A 16,088-nucleotide genomic window follows, 5' to 3' on the forward strand; every position below is an offset into this window, starting at 1 on the left:
AAAAATATCACATACAAGCACACTAAATTTGCGAGTGAATTATTGATAAGTGTATTATAACTTGTAATTGAGTATTATTATTGCACATGTGCCTTTATATAACTCGTTAATATATTCTAAAATAAAAAGTTTACTTATTAACAAGAACTTTTAAATTATCATATGGTTGTATAAATTTCTTTAAAGGCTAAATTGCAAACTAGATTCCTAAAATTTGGGCGTATTTGGATTTTACACCCTGAAGTTTCAAAATTTGAATTTTACTCCCTAAAGTTTGGGAGTGTTTGAATTTTATTCCCTAAAGTTTAGGGATATTTAGATTTTACATCCTGAAATTTCAAAATTTAGATGTATATATTTTAGGTGGTAAAATCTATATTCTGAAACGTCAGTGTATACAATTCAAACACCCTCAAATTTCAGGGAGTAAAATCCAAATTCTGAAACTTTAGAATGTAAAATTCAAACACCTCCAAACTTAAGGGCTATAGTTTGCAATTTAGTCTTTGTTAAACTATAAAATTGCATTTTTTTAATATTTATGAATTAACGGTAAGAATCCAACTATTAAAAAAAAAAAAAATTAACACCTGCTTCAAAGCTCATTCTCAAAGGTAATATTTAAACAATGAAAACTAAAGCGATATGGTAGCAGAAAATAAAAAAAGTTTAGAGATAATATTCTTCATAATAACAAATTTGTAATGATTTCGACATAGTGTATATATATATATATAAACTAAATAAAAATAATATTGCTCTAATTAATTATAACACGTTATATCGAAAGTTGTGTGAAATGCTGCATTAAAATGTTATACATGATGAGTCCATAAAAACCATTAAGGTCGTCCATCTTAATGGACGATAATTGCATCATTAGTGGGTCATCAAAGAAAGATGAGTAACCGTTCAATACATTCAATAAAGACCATCATAGGTCTTAAACTCTCCCATCAAGACAAAGATCGTTACAATTAGGGTAATAATCACCCTCATTTATGTCCAACGGCTACCTAAATCACCTATAAAAGGGACAATTTGTCCATTTGCTAAGGTATGTCAAAAACCACTACAAAATGCTATATATAGTAGAAAAGATATGGGCTGATACTAACTTAAGTATCAGATGCTCCCCCACCAGGTACAATCCGGTGGTTTTTAGCAAAAATATCCAATTTAAGGTTGGGTTGGGAATAGAGTGAAATTTTGGACAGATCGGTGGTGTGGTGAGCTTCCTCTCCATTTGGCTTTCCTAGTCTTGTATAATTTTGCTACTAACAAAGCAGCCTCTATAGAATCTTCTTTGTTATGGCAAGGAACGGGTGGTAGGAGAGATTGGATGTTTGTTTCATTTGGGGTCCTAATGATTGGGAGGCGGATGTGGTGGATGATTTCTTTCGGTTCTTGGCATCTAAGTTACCTTTAGCAGATGATAATGATCGCATGAGATGGAAGATGACTAAGAATGGGGATTTAATATCCGTTCCTTTTATCATAAGTTGCACGGTTCTTCCTCCGTGGTTTTTCCTTGGAAAGGTCTTTGGAAGGTTAAGGCACCTTATCGTGTCTCTTTCTTTGTTTTGACAGCCGCTTGAGGTAGGATTCTCATAGGTGATAATCTACGGAGTAGGGTTTCGATTTCGTTGATTGGCATTATGTGTCGTTGTTGTAGGGAGATAGTAGATTATTTGTTGCTACATTGTGGAGAGGTTTATTGGTTATGGAGATTTGTCCTTAGAACTTTTGGGATTTTGTGGTGTTCTCAAGATCCATAGTAGATTTCCTGTTTGGTTGGTGGAATTAGTTGGGGAAGCATTCTTCTAGCATTTGGAAATTTAGTTCCGTTGTATTTGATGTGGTGCATTTGGAGGGAATGCAATCAGCGCACTTTTGAGGAGTTAGATAGATCTGATAATTAGTTGCTTGCTTTTTTACTGGTTCCCTTTATGATTGGGCTAGGGCTTGGGGGCTCACATCTAGTGACTCTCTTCCCTTGTTTCTTAGCTCTCTCTTTCTTTGTAATTAGTTTCTTTTCTGTATTTTTTTTTTTTTTTTGCTTCTTTGTAATCTCTGATATGCTTTGTGTTTTTTTTGCATAAAGCAGTTTTTTGAATATAAATCTTTCTTACTTATCCAACAAAAAAAAAAAAAAAAAAAAATTATTGCTTGAGGATGAGTTGAGGGACCTGTGCTCCAAACTGAAACTTTACTCTCTCATAAGGAAACAAATTGTAGTAGCTTTTTAATCATAAAATTCCAATAAGGAAGCTGATTTAGAAACATCATTTTTTATATCAGAAGCTATTTAGATTTCACTTGAAGATACCAGTGAGTTTTTGTGAAAATACTACAGATTTTGTGAAAGAATCAAGTGTGTGTTTAGGTTGAGTGATCTGATTAAGTGTTTAGGTGTTTAAGGGTTAGGGTTGGTATGAAATCAAGATTAGGGTTTTCAGTTGTGAAGGAATTAGTGGATGATGAAGTTGATTGTGGATGTGGGATTTAGGGGATGAGAGGCATTGCTTAAGGGCTACTTTGAGGGAGCTCTGCCTCCAGAGAAGAGGGAGCCAAAACTTTAGGGAGAGAGAGAGAGAGAGAGAGAGGGTGAAAAATGCATCAATTAAGGCTTAGAGCTTATATACATTGCCAAACCCAATTGCCATTTAAAGATGTCTAATTACATTTTAACATGTGTTAAATGTTGGGAAACACTTGCACGGATATGGGTATAATTACGGGTACAGATACGGTATGGCGACAAGGTAATTTTTGAAAAAGTAGGACATGGGATGACATGGATATGTATATTAATTAATTATATTTGTGTGTGTGTGTGTGTGTTCAATAAAAGGAATAAGTTGCAGATGATAATTACCTGAAAATAGGAGTGGAGATGGTTCAAATAAAGCTGAAACTTTCTGCTCCCCCATTAAATATTATCACGTGAAAGGCACACAAAACAAAGAAAGTAAAAATAAATAGGCCAAAATGCAAAACCCACCATCTAATTTCACTATTATTTATTTCTTAATTGAAAAAAACGTTAATTAAAAAAAAAAAAAAAAAAAACCCCAGAAGAAGATGAAGATCGGCTTGACAAGAAGAAGTAAAGATCAGATTAGGATTTTTAAACTTTTTTTCTCCCTCTCCTTGCCGTGTCCCGTCAGTGTCCTAGCCGTGTCCCGACTGTGTCCAACTATTAAAAAAAAAAAGGGAAGGACACACATGCAGCCGTGTTGTATGTGTATGCTGTGTCCCATACCTGTACAACACGGGCATGGCAGGCAAATTGCCGTGTCCGTGCTTTCTTGGTTAAATGAGGCCATAAACTGACCCTGACAAAATAACGTTATACAACTCATTTATGCATGTGCTAGTATTATCCAACTCTATAACTATTACAACAGTGCTCTATCACATCTAACTCTTGATAAGCTGCAATCTGAGCGCTAACTCGATCAGTGAAGGTGCTAACATGTCCATGCCAGCTGGAGGAAGCTTCCCTAGAAAAAATGTGCCCCGTTGAATGAGCTGGTGACGATTGGCACTTCTGATGCAAATGGAAGTGCTGATATGTGGCTTTGGACTGCTGATTGGAAGTTGCACCCAGATTGTCCAGATTTTCTTGCTTTGGCTTCTAACATTTTTATTGTATTGTAATTTTCTCTATATTACACACACACACATGACAAGCCTCCATGATTTGTCCAACATGTTTCACTCTTTTCTTTTCTTCTTTTATGGCTTGTTTGGAAGTTTAGAGAGGGAGGAGAGTAGAGGGGAGTAGAGGGAAGGGGAGTAGTGGGGAGGAGAGTAGAGGAGAATGATTCACCTCCACCTTATTTGGATGTTTTTAAAATTAGTAAGGGGGAATGGATTAATTAGCCCTTCTCCTTGTGTAATTTTGTTAATATAATAAGGGTAAATTAGGTAATTTACTTGGTCAATAGTTTATGTACTCTACTCTCCCTCCAAATCTCTCCAATTTGGGGAATTAAAATTGGGAGGCTAGAGGGAGTCCAAACCCCTCCAAACTCCTCCAAACCCCTTCCCCTCATTCTTTAAAAAACTTCCAAATAAGGTAATTGTATTACTTTCCCTCCCTCTACTCTACTCCTCCTCCTTTTTAAACATCCAAACATGCCATTATTTTATATACAGGAGAACTCAGACGCACCTGTTATTGGTTTGCATGTTTTTTATTATTATTGATTTTAATTTTTCAAAATTTCCTTGACTAACAAAATGCGCAAATCTGGTCAATTTGCTCTAATTTTATTTTTCCTAGATTACCTTTTTCTGTTTTGTAGATTCTTACAGACCAGTCATACAATTCTTTTTCCATGATAGGATTGCACAACGAGTTTTGGATAAATTGATTAAACAAAATGTCATCACGAAAGGTTATGGTGCACCTGGAGAAACAAGGAGGGATGGCCGTGTGGCATTACTCATACTGGTCAGTGGTCAGTTTCCTTTTCTATATTGAGATATNAAAAAAAAAAAAAAAAAAAAACCCCAGAAGAAGATGAAGATCGGCTTGACAAGAAGAAGTAAAGATCAGATTAGGATTTTTAAACTTTTTTTCTCCCTCTCCTTGCCGTGTCCCGTCAGTGTCCTAGCCGTGTCCCGACTGTGTCCAACTATTAAAAAAAAAAAGGGAAGGACACACATGCAGCCGTGTTGTATGTGTATGCTGTGTCCCATACCTGTACAACACGGGCATGGCAGGCAAATTGCCGTGTCCGTGCTTTCTTGGTTAAATGAGGCCATAAACTGACCCTGACAAAATAACGTTATACAACTCATTTATGCATGTGCTAGTATTATCCAACTCTATAACTATTACAACAGTGCTCTATCACATCTAACTCTTGATAAGCTGCAATCTGAGCGCTAACTCGATCAGTGAAGGTGCTAACATGTCCATGCCAGCTGGAGGAAGCTTCCCTAGAAAAAATGTGCCCCGTTGAATGAGCTGGTGACGATTGGCACTTCTGATGCAAATGGAAGTGCTGATATGTGGCTTTGGACTGCTGATTGGAAGTTGCACCCAGATTGTCCAGATTTTCTTGCTTTGGCTTCTAACATTTTTATTGTATTGTAATTTTCTCTATATTACACACACACACATGACAAGCCTCCATGATTTGTCCAACATGTTTCACTCTTTTCTTTTCTTCTTTTATGGCTTGTTTGGAAGTTTAGAGAGGGAGGAGAGTAGAGGGGAGTAGAGGGAAGGGGAGTAGTGGGGAGGAGAGTAGAGGAGAATGATTCACCTCCACCTTATTTGGATGTTTTTAAAATTAGTAAGGGGGAATGGATTAATTAGCCCTTCTCCTTGTGTAATTTTGTTAATATAATAAGGGTAAATTAGGTAATTTACTTGGTCAATAGTTTATGTACTCTACTCTCCCTCCAAATCTCTCCAATTTGGGGAATTAAAATTGGGAGGCTAGAGGGAGTCCAAACCCCTCCAAACTCCTCCAAACCCCTTCCCCTCATTCTTTAAAAAACTTCCAAATAAGGTAATTGTATTACTTTCCCTCCCTCTACTCTACTCCTCCTCCTTTTTAAACATCCAAACATGCCATTATTTTATATACAGGAGAACTCAGACGCACCTGTTATTGGTTTGCATGTTTTTTATTATTATTGATTTTAATTTTTCAAAATTTCCTTGACTAACAAAATGCGCAAATCTGGTCAATTTGCTCTAATTTTATTTTTCCTAGATTACCTTTTTCTGTTTTGTAGATTCTTACAGACCAGTCATACAATTCTTTTTCCATGATAGGATTGCACAACGAGTTTTGGATAAATTGATTAAACAAAATGTCATCACGAAAGGTTATGGTGCACCTGGAGAAACAAGGAGGGATGGCCGTGTGGCATTACTCATACTGGTCAGTGGTCAGTTTCCTTTTCTATATTGAGATATCTGTTTCTCATGAAAATTCTAGTTTTGACAAGATTCTCCTTTTTATCTTCTTGATTAGTGGTCAGGAGCTGTATTTAATAATAATCTTTTACTATATCAACTGAAACTCTTGTTTTTAATGATTTTAACATTTTTCATTCTTACTGCCATCAAAGTTACAACAAAAACAACAACAACCAACCCTTAATCCTAAATATTTTAAGGTTGACAATGGATCCTCAATAGATTAGTTGGGATTGCCACATGTATTCTTTTCTGTCATTCTATCCCATAAGTTATACATTGTTACTTTCTTAATTGATATGTCCTTTGTTAGAATTATGGTTGAGTCAGTAATTTTCATAGTATCAGAGCAAGAGGTCCCAAGTTCGATCCTTATTTCTACTTTGCCTCCCATTTAAAATATTAAAAATCCCACATTTTGGAGCCCATTTATTAAGGGGAGTCTAGGTCCACATATGAGGGAGAGTGTTAGAATTATGGTCAAAGGATAAAATTCACAACTTCTTAACAGTTTAAACTTTTAGGACAATTTGTAATCTCTCATCATTTTTTACTACAACTAATGTTATTTTATATTTTTTTTTCTCTACCTTTTTTCGTTCCCACAAATTGAATCAACTCACTCTTTCTAGCTAGTGCATTAATCACTCCCTAATGGCTCCCTTCTAAATATGTTAAAGCCATGTTAAGTGACTGTCCCTCCATCTTTCCATCTTTTCATCAATAGGGGCCACCCCTATCTTTAGGCGAATTTCCTCATTTTGAATTGTATCTTTTCATGTATTTCCACTTTTTCATCTTTTAGCTACACTCATTTGATGAATATGTTGCTTTTAACAGCCCAACATTCAATATCACAGAGCATGTATGTATGTATGTATGTATGTATGTATGTTATCCATCCTCTGGCTTCTTCCTCATTCAAATTAAAACCCAGAACCAATGCTTGGTGCAGAGGTGCATTTTACACGAAGCTCTAAAGATACTTTCAAATACTGCACCAGAGTAAATATATAACAGAAAGGGATATGGTGTACTTAACATCAGCATCCGCAACTAATTTTAGGAAACTTGATTTTGATTCCTCTTCATACCCTGAAGTTTTTATTATTATTGATAATAATAGTAACAACAACTGGGAGGTTTTATTCTGTTATGGTCCAGAAAGCTTTCTGTTCTGAATTCAGTACTAGGGTATTTTGTTAAATGGTAGCAACTGGAGGCAGAACCATGGAGATTTCTTCTTGTACTGCAGATTTTTTTTTTAATATATTAATTATGAAACCTTGAGTCATTCGGGCAAATATCAATTCTTCTCAAAATCACTCCAAAGCTGGAAACAGGAGGTGGCAAAATTAAATATGAAATACCTTGGTATTTTGTTTGACTGCCTACATCAATTTCAAGCCAATTATCCTTTATTTTATGTCAAAAGTTTATTGTATTGATCTCACCTGCATCTGCATTTAGCACAACCTTTGCATGCATTTGGGTAGTAGTTTCATGTTGTCTATTTCCTAGTCACTTTCTGTTATGGAGCAAACCCTAGAGACCCTAGTAAGAGCTGTTAAAGATCTTTCTCCAAAGGTTGAACATGGGAACACTAGGTCCAATGCCTTTGATGCCTGACAAGAATTCTAGGAAGCATCCTTCCAAAAGACTACTGGTATCAAGGGTGAATCCGCCCAACCTATATAGCTGGCTGGAATCACCACCAAGCTGGGAAAATTTTCAGTTCATTTCATTAATCAAAATCAATGTGCCCAACAATATTTCCTTGGAGACTTTTAAGTAGGGCTTCTAGAGTTACACAACATAATGAAAGTAATCCATAATCAATTGATTTAGTGTCCGTTTTGCATTGGCTTATAAGCTAGGTTTTTTTTTTTCTTTTAGCTTTTATGTACAACTTTTTAAAACCTCATTTTTTTCTTATTTTTCAAAATACAAGTATACTTTAGCTCACTTTTAGCAAAATTTTTTAAGCAAAAAGATAAATAAGCTATTCCCAAATGATTAATTACATCAGAGATGGAGATAATTAAGCTCATAATCAATCACATTATAAATGGAAAAAATAAAAATAAAAAGTAATCAGCATATATTCTGAACTCAAATAGTCCTCCATCATCTAGCCATAAAAGTCACCGAGTGGGCCGTCCATTTGTGTTGATGCCTGTAAACACACATGACCAGGGTCTGTACCTGGTGTTGGCACTAGTTTACCTCACTTTCAGCAAAATTTTTTAAGCAAAAAGATAAATAAGCTATTCCCAAATGGATTAATTACATCAGATATGGAGATAATTAAGCTCATAATCAATCACATTATAAATGGAAAAAATAAAAATAAGCATATATTCTGAACTCAATCAGTCCTCCATCATCTAGCCATAAAAGTCACCGAGTGGGCCGTCCATTTGTGTTGATGCCTGTAAACACACATGACCAGGGTCTGTACCTGGTGTTGGCACTAGTTTACCTGCTGAACTAGATGGCCTTTGCTTATCACCAGTTTACCTGCTGAACTAGATGGCCTTTGCTTATCCTTGTGATAGCGTTCATGCCCAATACCGATTCGCCACTTCATTCCCTTTCAAGTCTATTTACACATCTGTAGCAACTTTCTTATGGATTACTTGCCTACCTTTGTTTCAAGGGCACATTCCCCCCGAACCCTGTAGTTACACCTGTTTCACAATTACTTATTGGATCTGATGCTAGTGAAAGTGATTTATGAAGTCACACTAATAGTAAACAATCTAGAATAGAAAAAAGGATAAAACTTAAAACAAAATTAAGCCAGTGTTCTTGTATGCTTCATATATGTTGGTTCTAACTCATGACATTATCTTGTATGGCTGCTAGATGCACTTCTCAAGAAAAAATATCTTATATTGTTGTTAGATGTACCTATCAAAAAAAAAAATATATTGTTGTTAGATGTATGAAATTGATGAATTTATGGTTTTGCTTGCAGTTGCAATCACTTGATGCTCTTGGCCATCTAGAGATTACCAAGCAAGAGTTACAAGAGTCTCGGGTCAGTAATCAAGTGGTAAAATTTTCAACAGCTTTTGTCTGCTGATCATAAGCAATTAGTGAATTTTAGGAATTAGGAGCCCGGATTTAACTGCTTTTCTGTGAAGAGTTCTGTTTCTTTCTCTCCCTCTCTCTCTTTTCTTTTTCTTTTTATCCTTCGATAATTCAATAGTTACAACAAGGGAGGGGGGATTTGAACCTTGGTTTTCCTAGTAAAGGAGAATAAGCTATGCCATTGAGCTATAAGGCTCTTGGCGAGCTGTTTCTTTCTTTAGAAGAGGACCATTTCCAGAAAAGCTCCCTCCCAAAATTGTACTTCTTGAAAAAATTCTGCTAGCAACAACTCTCTAAGAGAGCCACAAGATCCAGAATCTACATAAGAAGCACAAAAATAATTTATTGATCAAAGGACAAGTTAGATTGCACAGGATGTGTAACCAACTAATTGTTACCAATTATGATTTGAAATTTAACAAATATCTGAAATCTACAAAAGATACAGTGAGGATGTTGCCTAAGGCATTCATCCAATCATATAATGATTGTAACATGAACTATTTGATAACGTGAATATGGGTGTTCAAGCTCAACAATGTCAAAAGTCCTGCTAATTCTTTCTCATGATATAGTCCACAAGCTGAATAAAGGAGTAGCCTTCCAAGCTCTTACACCCCTATGCATTGGGAACCTTCCTTGCCAACTAGCCAATATTTGAACAACTGTATTTGGCATAACCAATGAAACTCCAAATAAAGCAAATGCAAATGGCCACAACTCTCTAGCCATAGAACAATGAAACCATAGATGATCCACCATCTCTTCACTATTCTTATGCATACATTACCAGTCCAAATTCATAATATGTTGCTTTTGCAAATTGTCAATAGTCAAGATTTTATCTGGGGTGGACCATGTGAAGAAAGTAAATAACAAATCACTCTAGGTCGTCAAATGCTTTGCCAAGTGAAAGGAACATCCCTTGAACACCTGAAGACATCATAATACAATTTAACTTGAAATATTCCACACTTAGCCAAAATCCAGTAAATTCGATCATCACCTTGAGTAGTTGGGAAATTATAAATCAAAGAAATTCTCCACTAACTCCATTTTCCAATCCTGAACTTGTCTCATGAGTTGAGAATTCCAGTGCCTCATTCTACTGTTGCCCATTCCACCTAAACATGGTGCTGCTAAGGCATTTTTGTTTGATTCCAAATCTAACAAATCAGGGAAATGGTCTTTAAGACGAGTTTCCACACCATATTTCATACCAAAAACGGACTAATGTGCCATCCCCCTACACACATACGCACAAAGTAACATGCCTAGAGGAGGAATCCCACCCACCTCTACATTACTCTTCCAAAGGCTTACCTCATGAGAACCTTGCACCACCTTCATTGACCAGATCTTCATAAAAGAGGAGGATCCAGTACAAATGGTTATTGATGCTTGCTCATATTTTGTAAAATAACATGTCATCACAAGTGATCCTTCTCTACCCCAAATCTTCATAGTCACTTTCCAAGAAGTGCTGGATTAAAATTTCTCGACTTGTGAATACCCAAACCACCTTCACTTAACAGGGAACACACCGCCCCCAATTCACCTAATGAAAACATAGCAGCATACCCTGCTCTTTCCCACAAAAAATCTCTTTGTAATATTTCCAGTATGTGCAACCTGAATTGGCATTGTGAAAGAGTTAAATTATGTGGGTAGGTATAATGACATACTTGTGATTAAACTTATTAAAGTAAGTTGTCCTCTCTTCAATAGGTGTATCTTCTTCCAACCAGCAAGCCTGCTTTCTACCTTCTTTATTCCAAATAGCCATGGCTTAAAAGGATAACCCAAAAGTAATCCTAGATAGGTCATAGGAAGGCATCCAACCTTGCAAACAAAGAGGCTATAGATGTGACACATCAGTTTCAGTACCAATTGGAGCTAGCTCACTTTTTCTTTGATTTACTCTTAGGCCTGAAATTCCCTTGAAACAAAGGATTTATTACTTTTTTTTTAATAGGTAACGTAAAATTTTATTAAGAAAAAAATAGTCAACCTGAGTACATTGGGGATGTACTGTGGAGGCACAAATCAAGAAACAAAATTACAATGATCAAGTAAAACAGGAAGGGAAAAACAAGAAAAATGCGATAGAGCCACACTCCATACAAGGAGAGTATGTAAGAAAAAAGACTTAATCTCTAGTAAGGACCGCTCACATCCCTCAAAGCATCTAGCATTTCTTTCACTCCAAATACACCACATCAAGCAATGCGCACAAGTCTCCAAAAATCTATATTACGATGCCTCCTGAATTTACCCTGCCAAGACTCAAACAACTTAATTACCTTATGAGGCATAACCCAATGGAGTCCAAACAACCAAAAAACACCAAAGACCATAGCTCAAATGCTATGGGGCAATGAAGCAGAAGATGACCCACTGACTCCCTACACCTCTTACACATGTAACACTAGTCAAGAAGAATAATATGCCTTTTGTGAAGGTTATCAATTGTAAGAATCTTACCTATAGAAGCTTACCATGAAAAGAAAGCCACCCTTGGAGGCACCTTTGATTGGCACACCAACCTCCAAGGGAAAGAAAGAGTAGGAGGGTAAAAAGAGAGATAAAAACCTTTAAACCTCAAAACCTCTACTCCTTATTGGCTTCCAACAAACCTTGTCAGGGTCAACCCCCTGCACTTTCGAAGAGTAAACAATGACCATAAACCGATCAAAAGAGTCTTCCACCCAAGCCTATGGTGAACAACGAAACTGAAAATTCCAATGAATCCTTCCACCAAACCAACACATAACCTCCTCCACTGAAGAGCCCCTTGCCCTACTCAGATAGTAAAGTTCTGGAAAAGCCTCTTTGAGGGTACAATCCCCACATCACACATGCTTCCAAAACTTCACTCTAGTACCATCATCCGCATCATATTGTAGTAGTTTAGAGAAGTTCAACCAGCCACTTCTAATAAACCTCCAAAGGCTAGTACCATACGAACTGGTCACCCTTTTTGTGCACCAACCACCCCAAACATTCCTATATTTCGCCTTAATAACCTTCCTCCATAATGCATTTGTCTCTAAACCATACCTCCACAACCACTTTCCCAACAAGGCAGAGTTAAAACTACTCAATCGTCTAATACCTAGCCCCCCAACCTGCATTGGCTTACAAACCCTAGACCATTTCACCAGGTGTAACTTAGAATCACCACTAATAATACTCCAAAAAAATCTCTATGTAATTTCTCCATGTGATTGGCAACCTTCCCAGGTATAGGAAGAATGGAAAGGAAATAAGTAGGTAAAGAGGAGAGAGTACTTTTAATAAGAGTAACCTTATCCCCCTTAAATAAATAAAGCCTCTTCCAACCTGCTAGTCTTCATTCCATCTTCTCTAATATAGGATTCCAGATTGACACCTCCTTGAATTTAGTGCCCAAAGGAAGTCCCAGATATTTCAAAGGAAGGGAAGAATGCCTACAACCCAACAGCCCCACCAACACATCCAGATTATGTACCTCTCCAACTGGTACCAACTCTAATTACCCCAAATTAATCCTTAAACTTGAAACCTTCTCAAATCTAGTTAGAATCTCACTCAAAGTAATTGATTAGGTCCAACATCACAAAAAATAAGTGTCATCCGCAAATAAAAGATGAGACACCATCATCGAAGTACTAGGTGTAGAACCTAAAGAGAAGCCCGAAAATTGTCTAGTAGCTGCAGCCACAAGGTGTACAAGTTGTAGGGATGCGCCATATGAAAAAATTGATACTGTTGCTGTAATATACAGTTCCACCTTTTTTTTGGGGGGGTTTGAAATTAACGTTGTAAATGTGGCACTTATGGACTTCTCAAACTAACAATTAATATAAAACTGGAAAAAAAAAAAAAAAATAGCATAACATCTTACTTCCCCCCAGCAATGTTTGAAAAATGCCAATGTGAAGCTATCTGCCCCAGAGCCTTATTGCCATCCAGGCCCTGAGGTACCCCAGTACCTTATCGAATGCCCTGGAATTAGATTTTTGGACACCGTAATACTTTAGCTGAACACCAAGAACACTGTAATTGTTGGAACTGGAGCCTTCCTAGTGAACTTTGAAAATTATTGTTTCACTAGTTTGAGTTATAATAGGATGGTAGGAGACAAAATTTTCTTGAAAATATATCTATTCTGTTGATGGGCCATTGCCTCCTATAATTCCCCACAGACGCCATATCCAGTTACTCTTCCATAGTTGACATCTTCTGATCTTGGACTTTCCCATAGTAGAGCATCAATGATTTGGTTAATATCAGCATATATCTGAACTCTTTACATTCTATAGCATTTTGATCTATGTACATCTTTTTTTAGGGTATGTCACCACACTGAGCATCTTCCCCAAATATGATCTTATTTCCATTCCAAACCTTTGCACCAATTTTTTCTGCTTATTGAGACCACATGCCTATAATTCTCTCCATAGGCCACAACCATTAGTAGTGTGAATATATGGATTATGTAATCATCACTTTTTATACCACCTTCAAACGAGTATTTGTTCTGGACTCATCAAATGATATTTGAAATCCTCCTTCCCTGCCCAGAGAAAATTTCTCATAAGCTTTTATTTTTCTTGGTCAGTGTGGAGGGGAATCTAAAAATACACAGGATGTAAGTCTGGAAGCTGGCAAGTTAACTCTGGTTAATGTTGATTTCCTACCTTAGGATAAGATGCAAAATCTTTGTCAGGTCTCACCTAACTTTTGAAAGAGGCCCAATCTGTAACTCCGACGTGAAGTTCGATACTCTCACAGTCTCACTTAGCTTTTAGAACACCAGCAACCTTTATATTTTATGATTTGGCAAGGTTCACCTTCAACATTAAAATCCCTTCAAGTAACCTTGAAGCAGGCATTATTGTTTTAGGTAAGAGCACATCATATTATACAATTGCAGATATCATCCTCAAAATTTGATTGGCCCACTGGATAAGCTCTCTCCTCTACTATAAATTGTCTGCGGATAACCTTCTTTCACCTTCATTTTGCATTGTGTTTCGTTTTAGATAGTACAGCTGAATCCTTATTGTGACAGGCAGGCTGGATCCTCCAGAACTGTGCTTTCACCTTTCATTACTCTTGTACTTATCCATGCTTCATATCTTTGTTGCTTCCAGCAAGAAAATAAGCTTCTTACAGCAGATAAATTGGGTGGACCCAAGGAGTGAAGGAATTCAAATGTTCTTTTACTTTTCCTATAATGTCAGACATATATCCTCCAAGTTCAAATTCAGAAAGCAAATAGGACCAAATCTTCCTTCAACTCAAACTCCAAATATGTTGATTACCATTTTTTTTTTTTTTTGCTTAATATATAATTCTCAAAACTTTTCCATACATGTCATTATCACTTTTTGGAAAACCCGAACCAGACTGCCTAGTTCGATCGGGTTAACCTCAAACTGGCCCAAAGAAGGTTAGTTAATTGCAGCTGTGAATTAGTTAATTGCGGCTTATATCTTCAGAAATATTAGTTGATTTTGGCTGTGAAGTTTCAAGCCCTTGTACATGTCTCAAATATTAGCTTAAGACTTTAGAGCCAAACCACTTGGCTACATCTCTTTCTGGTGCGGACACAAGATACAAACCCCAATTACACGCACGTATAGGAGAAAGAAGATGACCTAACCTGTGGCCTTATGGCTAGGGCCTATTAGTCATTGGGCTTGAGTCTCAGCAAGCCCAAATATTTAATAATTAGGGTTTCTTTATGTTAGCTATTTAAACACTTTTTGGGATTATTGTAAGACAGTTTTGATGATTATTAAAAAAACGTGTGTTTTCTTTTACTGGTGCCGACTCCAGTTTTGCTTGGTGCTGACTCCAAGCAACCCTTAGGTGCTGACTCCTAGGGTTTTATCTTCTTATTCTATTGTTTCTATTGTTTGTGTGGTTGTCCTATGTCAGTTTTGGTATTAGAACAAACTTCCGATCCATTCAATACAACCGTAGACAACCACGTGAAAGCCAAACCGTCAAAAGAGTAAACCAGCCAAGGATGACATTACCTTTCAAGTATTTGCCTCATGAAATCTTGCACAAACCCAAACCAGCCCCTGCAATCCGCATATATCCTGCAGCGCCACATGAATTTTTCATCCCCAAGCCAACAGAGAAGCCAGTGACACCTCCCAAGCCGGTGACCACCATCCGTGCCCGCCTCTGATCACAGAACCCACACCCACAAACCCCAATAGTACCCAATAGAAAAAGAGGACAAAGGAAAAGGTGTGGTCAATGAACCTTCAAGATTAGGCTCTCGCCTCCAATGCTTCAAATGCAATGGGGTTGGACACATCGCAGCTAGGTGTCCCTCTAGGGCCCTTGTCATTCAAGAGGGTGATGAAAAGGTTGAAGATGTTGAGGAGCTAGTGTATGACCCAAATGTTGAAGGAACCCAAGATGTTGAGGCGGAATGGGAAGATGATCCTAGCTACCTTGAATGCATTAGAGCCATTTCTCCCCAAGTTGATGACTTCAAGGACTTTGGTGTCCCTAGAGTGAGTGTGGTAAGGTGTGCTTTGACGGAGCAGAGAGACACTGGTGATTGGCGAAGAAGTGCCATCTTCCAAACTTACACTAAGTGTGGAGACAAAACTTGCAAGGTTATTATAGATAGTGGGAGTTGCATTAATGCGGTGTCCTCTAACGTTGTCTCCCACCTAGGCTTGAAATTGACCCCCACCCTAACCCATATAGAGTTTCTTGGGTGGATACTTCCTCTATAGCCATCAAAGAAAGATGTGTTGTCCCACTTCAATTCCTCACCTACAAGTTGAAATATGGTGTGATGTAATTCCCATGGATGTAGGGCATATTATCTTAGGTAGACCTTGGCTTTACGATTTGGATGTCACCCTCTATGGGCGATCCAATTCTTGCTCATTTATGTTTGAAGGAAAGAAGATTGTGCTCAATCCTTTAAAACCTAAGCCTATCGACATGAGCAAGAAGAAAGAAGCACCAAAGGCGAAAGACCTGAACATTATAAGCCCTAAGGCATTCGAAAGGGTAGCGGAGTTCA

General features: G+C 37.2%; 1 protein-coding gene across 2 annotated transcripts in view; it reads left to right on the top strand.

The window, feature by feature from the left end:
- Positions 1 to 16,088, top strand: part of LOC111997374 (uncharacterized) — a 79,344-nt gene that overhangs the window by 58,174 nt on the left and 5,082 nt on the right. The window contains exon 15 of one of the 2 annotated variants that reach the window (XM_065778626.1): positions 8,928 to 9,005. In XM_065778626.1, the coding sequence (XP_065634698.1) occupies positions 8,928 to 8,958 (31 nt within the window). In that variant the 3' untranslated portion in view covers positions 8,959 to 9,005. The remainder of the gene's footprint in view (positions 1 to 8,927; positions 9,006 to 16,088) is intronic. The other variant, XM_065778625.1, reaches the window with a different exon arrangement.

The sequence above is a fragment of the Quercus suber genome, unplaced genomic scaffold, assembly GCF_002906115.3.
Source record: "Quercus suber isolate HL8 unplaced genomic scaffold, Cork oak 2.0 scaffold_187, whole genome shotgun sequence".
Lineage (NCBI taxonomy): Eukaryota > Viridiplantae > Streptophyta > Magnoliopsida > Fagales > Fagaceae > Quercus > Quercus suber.